This window comes from Bombyx mori, chromosome 11, assembly GCF_030269925.1.
Source record: "Bombyx mori chromosome 11, ASM3026992v2".
In the NCBI taxonomy this organism is placed as follows: Eukaryota; Metazoa; Arthropoda; class Insecta; order Lepidoptera; family Bombycidae; genus Bombyx; species Bombyx mori.
Genome location: NC_085117.1, coordinates 3,640,078 through 3,651,692, shown reverse-complemented (window position 1 = coordinate 3,651,692; position 11,615 = coordinate 3,640,078). Strand labels below are relative to the sequence as shown.

The following is an 11,615-nucleotide window of genomic DNA, read 5'->3' as shown; positions in this document are numbered from 1 at the left end:
AATAGATTAATGTTCGTATTCGCATTAAGATGTACCTCTAACTATGGTGTAAGGTGTGGGCACAGCGGCGTTAACGAGACGCCAGCCGACATGTATACTTATATATATGTGGGAATATTTAGGTGTAACCATTGGCCACACCGACCTGACAGATGACAGATGGTGCATGAAGTATAAGTGACAGATTGATTAAGACGAAATAAGAAAAGACGTATATTTTTGTGAACTGATGATTAAATAAAATTTAACAAATTCGCTAATTTCATTGTGCACCGCGATCCCACAAAACTTTGGGGGCTCGTCCGGGATCGAAATAGACATCAAGATCGGTGATCAGTGTACAAAAGTTGCGAACAAAGACTACGCACACGGGAAAAAGTGAGGGTATTTTCACATTTCAAATTTCACGTGAAGACGTTTACAAAGAATTCTATTGATAGTAAAATGCCTCGGAAGGGTGCTAAAGAAGACGAAGAATGCTTTGCTGAACCTGCTCCACAAATTTCCTTCTGCGAATTAGAAAAATCTATGACTGCATTTTCTGGTGACGATGCATACGGCGTGGATACCTTTATAAAGGATTTTGAAGATATCGCTAATCTCATGCAATGGACGGGCATTGAAAAACTGATCTACGCAAAAAGGCTTTTGAAGGGGACAGCAAAATTGTTCCTGAGATCTTTGACTGGTACGACTACATGGGAACTCTTGAAAACGGGATTAAAAGAGGAATTTGGACTACATCTGAACAGCGCAGCCATTCACAAGACCATATCAAATAGGAAGATGAAACCAGGTGAAACCTACCAACAATATTTTTTGCAACTCAAAGAACTAGCAGTACTCGGAAATATTGAAGATGACGCCCTAATGGAATACATCATTGATGGCATCCCTGACAATGAAATGAATAAAACTATACTATATGGAGCTTCCAACATCAAAGAATTTAGGAAAAAACTTGATTTATATGCTGAAATAAAGAAGAAATGTCGAACGTCAAACAAAGCTTATAATCAATCAACAACATCCAAGCCTACAACATCTGGATGGAAGAAACCATTACCTAAGAAGAGATGTTTCAACTGCGGAGACCTAGATCATGAATCTTCAGGCTGCTCTAAAGAAAAAAGACTTACCTCCAAGAGTAGCACGCTGGGCTCTGTTGCTTGAAGAATATAATTACACTATTGAACATAGACCTGGAATAAGAATGAAGCATGCTGACGCTCTCAGTAGACAACCTGTAGAAAACATCTTTATACTTACCGACACAACCGCCCGCCTCCGTAGAGCACAAGATGATGACCTAAAAATAAAACTGATTAAAAAGGTCTTAGAAAAAGAACATTATGATGACTTTATGATTGAAGCTGGAATATTATGGAAAATAAAAGATGGAAAAAAATTAATGGTGGTACCTAAGAAAATGCAAAATGAAATTATTAGAAAAAATCATGACAAGGGACATTTTGGATTAATTAAAACAGAAGAGTTGATTTCCAGAAACTATTACTTTGAAAACATGAAAGATAAGATCAAATCAGTATTAGAAAACTGCATAGAGTGTATTTTAATTTCACATAAAAAGGGAAAATCCGAAGGTTTTCTGCATGCCATAGACAAAGGAGACATACCACTATCTACTTACCATATTGACCATTTGGGACCGTTGACATCAACAATTAAGAATTACAAGTATATACTCACAGTTGTAGATGGATTCACAAAATTTACATGGATTTACCCAACAAAGACTTTGTCCACTGATGAAGTTATTGACAAACTGAAGATTCAACAACAGACTTTTGGTTCACCACAGAGGATTATTAGTGACAGAAGTACCTCCTTTACATCCAACACTTTTAAAGAATTTTGTGAAACTGAAGGAATCTTACATCACATTATTACTACTGGCCAACCTAGAGGTAATGGTCAGGTTGAGAGAGTCCATCAGATAATAATTGATGCTCTAAGTAAATTATCAGCAGATGATCCCACCAAGTGGTACAAACACATCAGTAATATCCAGAGATGCTTAAATGGTTCATTTCAAAGAAGCATTAAGATGTCACCCTTTGAATTACTGACAGGAGTCAAAATTAATAATAAAAATGAAGCTATCTACAATTTAATTAATGAAGAGAATCTTAAATTTTTCTGTGATGAAAGAGAAGACTTGAGGAAGAAAGCAAGGGAGAACATACAAAAAATTCAAGATGAGAATAGAAGAAATTTTAACCGAAGACGAAGGAAACCCAGAGAATATGAAGTAGGGAATCTTGTTGCTATCAAGAGGACACAATTTGTGCAAGGCTACAAACTGCATCCAAGATACTTAGGACCTTATGAAGTCGTGAAAAAGAAGAGGAACGACCGTTATGATCTCCAGAGGATTGGTCAAGGTGAAGGACCCCATCACACCAGTAGCTCCGCGGATATGATGAAACCTTGGGTCGCTGATGCTGTCGAGTATGAGTCATCTGGGACAGACGACTGAGCAGGACGGCCGTGTGGGAATATTTAGGTGTAACCATTGGCCACACCGACCTGACAGATGACAGATGGTGCATGAAGTATAAGTGACAGATTGATTAAGACGAAATAAGAAAAGACGTATATTTTTGTGAACTGATGATTAAATAAAATTTAACAAATTCGCTAATTTCATTGTGCACCGCGATCCCACATATATATATTTATAAAGCTGAAGAGTTTGTTTGTTTGAACGCGCTAATCTCAGGAACTACCTACTGGTTCGATTTGAACAATTCTTTCAGTGTTAGATAGCTCATTTATCGAGGAAGGCTATATAACATCACGCTAGAACCAATACAAGCGGAGCACCAATAAAGAATGTTTCAAAATCGTGGATTTTTTTCCCTTTTGAGAGCTTCCGGTGCGTGCGCTGCAGAAACTGTTAAAGGTTTGCTAAAATAATGTATGACAAAATTGTTACCCTTTAAAAGACCTAAAAAAAAGTCCGCGACAGAATATGTCTATAATTATGTTAAGGTTGGCTCACTATAACGTTTTTATGCTAACCCAATTTGTTCTAAAATAAACCATTATTTGTGAACTATTCCACGAGGACGAAGTCGCGGGCCAAAGCTAGGTGTTAATAAACTTGGGTGCTTAGTGCGAGTCTTTTAACGTTCTCGATAGCGCTAAAGTTTAGTCAAATTTGTATGGAGTTGGAACGTTTGCCTACGCTTGCCGCTAGGGGGGGCACTGTTCCAACTGCTTACAAATTTGAGTTAACTTTTATACTGTCAAGAACGTTAAAAAACTCGCACTAAGCACACTGATCTGGTAAAAAAGCTCACCGGCCTGCCAATAACCGAGGCTGTAAAGGTCGCCGAGGACAGGAGACGTGAGAAAGTATAGTGCATCGAGTGGTCAGTATTTCAAACTAGACGCGACCTTTAGCAATAAAGAGGCCGACTCAGAAGAAGAAGAAGAACATCCTTGTATCCCACCCTCTTCGTTGGCTGCTTCGCCGACCGTGTGCAAAACTAATCCGCTCTCCTTTATTGCATTTAATTGCTTAGACCAGTGAACGAGCTCGCAGTCCACTTTTTGTTAAGTTACTAAGGCTCCTAGATATCAAAAACATAAATACCACAGCTCCCCTCGAGACTTCAGATATATCGTCACAAATGTGTAGCAATTACAGCAAATAAAATTATTTTCGAAATTGATTTTTATTACACCATGTCATTAATAAAATACCAACATAAATTGGCAAACATTAGAAGTCGTCGTGGCCTAGAGGATAAGACTTCCGGTGCATTCGTATCGAGCGATGCACCGGTGTTCGAATCCCGCAGGCGGGTACCAATTTTTCAAATGAAATACGTACTTAACAAATGTCCACGATTGACTTCCACGGTGAATTAATAACATCTATCTATATATATAAAAATGAATTGCTGTTCGTTAGTCTCGCTAAAACTCGAGAGCGGCTGGACCGATTTGGCTAATTTTGGTCTTGCTTGAATTATTCGTGGAAGTCCAGAGAAGGTTTAAAAGGTGAAAAAAGATGAAAATGCTCGGAATTAAATAAAAATAACAATTTGTTTTTCCTTTTATGTTTATTTTATACAAAAGTTTAGATCTTTTATTTATCGATTGAGGCACTTCGAAGTTTACCGGGTTAGCTAACCGTGTAATAAAAATCAAAACCGCAAAATTATAATTTGCGTAATTACTCAAATCAAATCAAATCAAAAAAATTTTTATTCAACATAAATGAAAGTACATACTTGTTGAACGTCAAAAGAACTGGTGTTAGGACCACTTGTGAATCCGCACGGATAGGTACCACCACCCCGCCTATTTCTGCCGTGAAGCAGTGATGCGTTTCGGTTTGAAGGGTGGGGCAGCCGTTGTAACTATACTGAGACCTTAGAACTTATATCTCAAGGTGGGTGGCGCATTTACGTTTTAGAAGTCTATGGGCTCCAGTAACCACTTCACACCAGGTGGGCTGTGAGCTCGTCCACCCATTCTAAGCAATAAAAAAAACATTAAAATACTTGGGGCTGCGGTAATACTTATTAGTTACATGTTGTTCAGTTCGTGTTTGTACAAATATAATTATTATGTCTCTGACGCTAATTAGCCAGCCCTCTGTGTTCTTTTTCAGCGCAGTCATTAATATTCAATAACCTTGAAAATGTAGACGAATTAACGCGCTGTTCTATTTTGATGCGTATTTTTTTAACATTAATTAATCGATATTATTTTTTATGATAAATTAGACTTCCGATGCACTTTTCCGTAGGTCGTGGAGATTAAACGATAGGAACATCTCAAAAGCTGACATCTTCTATTTATATCCCCGCCTATTCGCTGGTAGCCTTAAAGGACTTTTCAGTTACGCACGAACGGGTAAGTGAGCTCACGGGGCTCAACCTGTGAAGACTTGCTAACACTGACCCTAGCGAGAGCAGTGTTACGCTGAATCTACCACCGAATCATGATCGCGACTCACTGAAGAGATTCAGCTACCAAGGATTAGGTTCGGAAAACAGTATTTTACTGTTGACTACCCAAAGGTTTAAGGTTGATTTTCTTTTAAAAATATTAATTATACTTAAAACACCCGGTCACACCGACGGCCGGCTGGTCTTAAGCTTTTAACAGAGTCCATCAGCATCGGTAACATAAATGCTTCCACCCACATTATTGAGAGGGATAAATCTTTTGTAATGTACGACTCGTGATCCGCCCTCCAAATTTGAACCCGTGGTTTCTTCACGGACGAATTAAGCAGAGCGGTGGTTACTTGGCGAACGCTTTCTTGAACTATCCAGATATTTGAAAGTCGCCCATGCGATGGACCACACGTCGGTGGCTCACGAACGTTGAGGCACAAAAGTACTAGAGTGGAGACCTCGTACTGGACGTCGTAACGTAGGCAGACAGCCAGCGAGGTGGACCGATGACCTGGTCAAATTGGTTGGTAGGGGCTGGATGCGAAAGGCAAGAGACCGCGCGGGAAACTCGCCAGTTGCCGGATATTGACATGATTGTACCAGGCTCATCACAAGCCAGGAGAAATGGTGATTGCTCGTGAGGCAAATAACGTCTACCCACAGCAATAATAGTGACTTACGACAATGACCGCTCCGACATTTTATTTTATTTTGTTTTATTGTACAGTTGGTTCGACGAGCTCACGGCCCACCTAATGTTAAGTGGTTACCGGAATCCATAGACATCTACAACGTAAATGCCACTTTGAGATTATGAGTTGTCTCAGTTTTTACAGTACAATGGCTGCCCCATCGTTCAAACTGAAAGGCATTACTGCTTCACGGCAGAAATGGGCAGGGCGTTGGTACCTACCCATGCAGACTCGCCAGACGTCCTACCACCATTGAAGTGAAACCACAAAGAAAAGAGAACAAAATTAGAATACGAACATATGTACCCCTTTCGCTGTTGCGAAGCTAATAAATACTAGACTAATTATTTTATTTTTAATATCTATTTAATGTAATAATAAAGCTATTTGTTTGTTTATTAATGTGTAAATATGTTTTGTTTTTTTTGTTAATATTATTTTATTTGAATATCTTGTAATAAGCGTTAATATTTGTCGATTAAGGACGTGTGCGAACATGTTTTTATATATACAGGGTGTCTCTCATGTCTAAATTCATGTCTCAAGGTTGATGGCGGTATTAAAGTTCTAGATGTCTATGAGCACCGACGATCGGATGGGGCGTGAGCTTTTCCACCAAGAAAACTGATATTTCAATGGGCTTTTTGGAGAAACCCGACAAGCCACTTTAATGGCCACTTTTTTTTCGATTGCCCCAACTTGTGCAGTTATAACACCAGCAATATTACACCTATAAACTTAAATAGATACTACATTGATAAGTCACAATTTCGCTCCGCACGTTCCCACCGATACCCCACTAAATACCTAAAGACAGACCAGGGATAGAATGATCGACCAAGGAAACCTAGATGAGTCGGTTAGATCTTGAATTGTGTCATCGGCATGTAACTTAGCACCGGGTGAGCCGTGAGCTCATCCACCCATTTAAGCATTGTCTAGATTTTACAATCGCGATCTCGAAATTGAAAACAAACGATTAATATTCATTATTTGACCTCTCTCTCTCTCCATCTCTCCCTCTCTCTCTCTCCATCTCCCTCTCTCCCTTTCTCCCTCTCTCTCTTTCATTTCGCTCTGTCTCCGACATGGTCGTCCAGTAATATTGCATGTACTCTTCTTTTTGAAGAATCAAACAATAAATCTTTCCATCTTGACTTGGATCCGATCTGGTCTTTAAAGAGAATTAGGTATAATAAGTAAATGATATCTAAAGGGCGGGCATAATATAGTGTGCCCTTAGTAATTTAAAATGGCTTACAAAGCTAATGCAGTTTTTAATTAAATAATTTCAGTGAAAGTCATCGGCATGGCATCAGCTGGCATCATTTAGACAAGGCAACTGTACAAACAAAAACACGTGGAATTCTACACAAATAAAAAGGGGTTGCAACCAAATAATTTTCTATTCATTTCGAAAAACTCAATGTTAGTTCATAACTTAAAATGAACATCGCTAGGAGTATAATATTTTCTGTTTATGTAAGTATCATTTTTTTTGTATTCAAACGTTTTTCAAACGTCCGCAACCTAATGTTCTATTTTGATGTCTACAGTAAAAGTATTATAATTTGCGTAATTACTGGTGCGTAATTATAATTTGCGTAATTACTGGTGGTAGGACCTCTTGTGAGTCCGCACGGGTAGGTACCACCGCCCCGCCTATTTCTGCCGTGAAGCAGTAATGCATTTCGGTTTGAAGGGTGGGGCAGCCGTTGTGACTATACTGAGACCTTAGAACTATATCTCAAGGTGTGTGGCGCATTTACGTTGTAGATGTCTATGGGCTCCAGTAACTACTTAACGCCAGGTGGGCTGTGAGCTCGTCCACAGATCTAAGCAATAAAAAAAAATAAAAAAATGTATTTTTATTCGCGGGGCATATGTTTCGTAAATATGCCGCGAATACAGAAACCGTGGATGTGGAATGGTAATATAATATAAGGGATACGTTCCTAGGTGACAAAATTTTGTAATATGGTCTATTTCACTTTTTTGTTAGTCCATTTGACGACGCGCTTACGAAGGATATTCGGTTAGATAAATACATATTGGAATCCTTTTTATCAATTTGTATGTACCGATTAAATCCGCGAATAGCGAAAACGCGAAGGAAGGTAAAACGAATAAGGAGCTTTTACTGTACTTTTAACAAAACACGCAACTATGATCAAATTCGGCAGACAGGCAAAATCTTCTAATCAACTTGAAATATAAATTAAACTTTTATTTTTTATGTGTGTTCTAGACATTTTTCTTGGTAAATTAATTTTAATAATATATATTTTATTTGAAAGCTATTGCTTCTCGTGTGGTCCCTTTAAAATTTCATCAATTTTCAACCATATTTGTGCATATTTGAGTAACTTTGAATACATTGACGATATATATATATCATTTTGTTGTTGCAATCAATTTAAGGAATCAAAAGATTGGGAGATAACTTTTTTTCTAATCTAATTTAAATTAGTTTCTTGAATCCATTCGTAGCCGAACCACAGCCACAAAAGGAGATAGGGCAGTGCTACACCAGGCACCGCGCAACCAAGTTACAGTATTTAGATTATGATTGATCACACAATACAATCGAGATGTAAAGCTAAAACAATAGTACAAGAAACAAAATACGCTATGTAATTCAATGTGATTATGTATACATTTTATTATTTTTTTCCTACCCAATCGCTGGTAGCCAGTGGGATATTGTAACTACGCCCAGACGGCAACCTCAGAAAATTTGCAAGCACTAGCCCTAGCAAGAGCAGTGCTTCGCAGAATCTACCACCGGATCGGAATTGCGACCCACTGAGATGTTCCGGCAGGAAATTCAGTGGGCTGGGTCTATAAATTTCCATTTTTGTCTCGCTAGGTCATCCTTCTAGTGGGTCTTTCTCCAACGAGCGGATGTAAGCTTCCAATGCACAAAACTAAATGGTTCTATCCGGGTGTCAAGGTAAGAACTCTATCTTTATTTATCTATTTATTAGTGAATACAAAAAAGATCAATACCATTTTCTCTGGGCCTACGCCAGTTGTAGACAAAATTAAAGCAACTTTTACGGTTTAATTACGCCTTCTTTTTGTTTTTGTTTTTTCTTTCATTAATTACATTAAGTACCTTCGACTGTTCTGTGATGTGCAATATTAAAATGTCGACGAACAACAAACAGTATTTAGAGTCGTCCTCGACCGCCTAAACTCTAACTGTGTAACTTCTTCGATTTTTGCGACACAATTAAAACTAACATTAATCGCTAATCAAAAGCCTAGAATGAACTTATAGTGAATACGGAAAATCAAAGATGAAAATAATAACCAAACCTCAAGATAACATTGTTGCGTTTTGTGTGAAACGAAATGTTCAAGTCAAAGAATTTTAATAAAAACAAAATGAAGGGTAGTTCACTTATAATATTAAAATGTCGACAAATCGTTAATAAAATGAAAATAATAAACGCCAGATTAAACAGTTAATGCAGTTTTAGTGTTAAAATAAAATAATCCAATTTAACAGAACAGAAACAGTCTTAAAGATCAATACGCACGTATAAACTAAGGCAGTAATACTATATGTACCTTCATAAAAAAAGTAACGTGACGTATGAGGTAAGGTGGTATTCACGACGTACTATCAACATCAAGGAATGACATCTGATGACATCACGTAAAAAAGACTTTCAAAATTATCTAATGCCTATTGGAATTTGTATTTTTCAATTGTTTCACAGGGCAAAGGGATCCTGAGCTGTTTTGGTGAGAGCTTTGAAATTAATTTCGTACTAATCGCTCGCTGCTGTTTTTTTTATAATACATAAAAGTATACTATTATATTATATACTGGTGTTAAGGCGTCTTGTGAGTTAGCAGGGATAGGTGACCGCCACCCAGCTAATATCCACCGCTATGCCATAATGCGTTCCAATAATTTGAAAGCGAACAATAACCAATCGTGCGTTCGTCTGTAGTGTTCATTCCGAACACTTAACACTACATTTTGTTGTGAGATTTTATCATTCAAACTGTAATAATATTCCTTCAACTGTTTCTTTTTTTTTTCAGATTATTTCGCAAATGGAATAAACAGTAAGTTATAAATTTCAATACGCTAAATAACATATTTTAATACACATAAATAAAACTAATTTCTAGTTTCCTATTAAAAAGATGTTTAATTAAGAATTGTTATTTCTCTTCCAGGAAAATGCGGTAATTCTTATAACATATTCACGGATATCGCGAAATTGAGTGAGTTTATTTTTATACCCATCCATTGTTTCACACAAGCTCTTTGGAGATCAAATACAGGCGTGTACTTATAACAAAGCTATTAAAAGAACCATAGTAACCGACATAGCCTGAAGGATAGCGAGGTTGAGGTGCCAATGGGTACAGCATGAGTCTTCGGTGTAATGTCTCAAGATGACGACAGAATCTGAATTCTTTTTTTTCCGCTTAGATGGGTAGACGAGCTCACAGCCCACTTGGTGTTAAGTGGTTACTGGAACCTATAGATATCTACAACGTTAATGCGCCACCCATCTTGAGATATAAGTTCTAAGGTCTCAAGTATAGTTACAACGGCTGCCCCATCCTTCAAACCGTAACGCATTACTGCTTCATGGCAGAAATACGCAGTGTGGTGGTACCTACTCGCGCGGACTCACAAGACATCCTACCACCAATTATTAATTTATTATAAATTTTATACGTGCGCGCGCTAAGATATCGACGAACAACAAACAGTATTTAGAGTCGTCCTCGACCGCCTAAACTCTAACTGTGTAACTTCTTCGATTTTTGCGACACAATTAAAACTAACATTAATCGCTAATCAAAAGCCTAGAATGAACTTATAGTGAATACGGAAAATCAAAGATGAAAATAATAACCAAACCTCAAGATAACATTGTTGCGTTTTGTGTGAAACGAAATGTTCAAGTCAAAGAATTTTAATAAAAACAAAATGAAGGGTAGTTCACTTATAATATTAAAATGTCGACAAATCGTTAATAAAATGAAAATAATAAACGCCAGATTAAACAGTTAATGCAGTTTTAGTGTTAAAATAAAATAATCCAATTTAACAGAACAGAAACAGTCTTAAAGATCAATACGCACGTATAAACTAAGGCAGTAATACTATATGTACCTTCATAAAAAAAGTAACGTGACGTATGAGGTAAGGTGGTATTCACGACGTACTATCAACATCAAGGAATGACATCTGATGACATCACGTAAAAAAGACTTTCAAAATTATCTAATGCCTATTGGAATTTGTATTTTTCAATTGTTTCACAGGGCAAAGGGATCCTGAGCTGTTTTGGTGAGAGCTTTGAAATTAATTTCGTACTAATCGCTCGCTGCTGTTTTTTTTATAATACATAAAAGTATACTATTATATTATATACTGGTGTTAAGGCGTCTTGTGAGTTAGCAGGGATAGGTGACCGCCACCCAGCTAATATCCACCGCTATGCCATAATGCGTTCCAATAATTTGAAAGCGAACAATAACCAATCGTGCGTTCGTCTGTAGTGTTCATTCCGAACACTTAACACTACATTTTGTTGTGAGATTTTATCATTCAAACTGTAATAATATTCCTTCAACTGTTTCTTTTTTTTTTCAGATTATTTCGCAAATGGAATAAACAGTAAGTTATAAATTTCAATACGCTAAATAACATATTTTAATACACATAAATAAAACTAATTTCTAGTTTCCTATTAAAAAGATGTTTAATTAAGAATTGTTATTTCTCTTCCAGGAAAATGCGGTAATTCTTATAACATATTCACGGATATCGCGAAATTGAGTGAGTTTATTTTTATACCCATCCATTGTTTCACACAAGCTCTTTGGAGATCAAATACAGGCGTGTACTTATAACAAAGCTATTAAAAGAACCATAGTAACCGACATAGCCTGAAGGATAGCGAGGTTGAGGTGCCAATGGGTACAGCATGAGTCTTCGGTGTAA

At 37.2% G+C, this 11,615-nt stretch overlaps 1 protein-coding gene across 1 annotated transcript in view; it reads left to right on the top strand.

Annotated features, from left to right (window-relative positions):
- The first annotated feature begins 441 nt into the window (after window positions 1–441).
- The window catches only part of LOC101745021 (protein suppressor of hairy wing), a 29,208-nt gene continuing 18,034 nt past the window's right edge, over window positions 442–11,615 (top strand). The window contains exons 1-8 of the mRNA XM_062670862.1: window positions 442–2,926; window positions 6,928–7,114; window positions 8,502–8,585; window positions 9,361–9,385; window positions 9,692–9,715; window positions 9,830–9,877; window positions 11,265–11,288; window positions 11,403–11,450. Coding sequence (XP_062526846.1) covers window positions 7,079–7,114; window positions 8,502–8,585; window positions 9,361–9,385; window positions 9,692–9,715; window positions 9,830–9,877; window positions 11,265–11,288; window positions 11,403–11,450 — 289 coding nt within the window. The 5' untranslated portion in view covers window positions 442–2,926; window positions 6,928–7,078. The remainder of the gene's footprint in view (window positions 2,927–6,927; window positions 7,115–8,501; window positions 8,586–9,360; window positions 9,386–9,691; window positions 9,716–9,829; window positions 9,878–11,264; window positions 11,289–11,402; window positions 11,451–11,615) is intronic.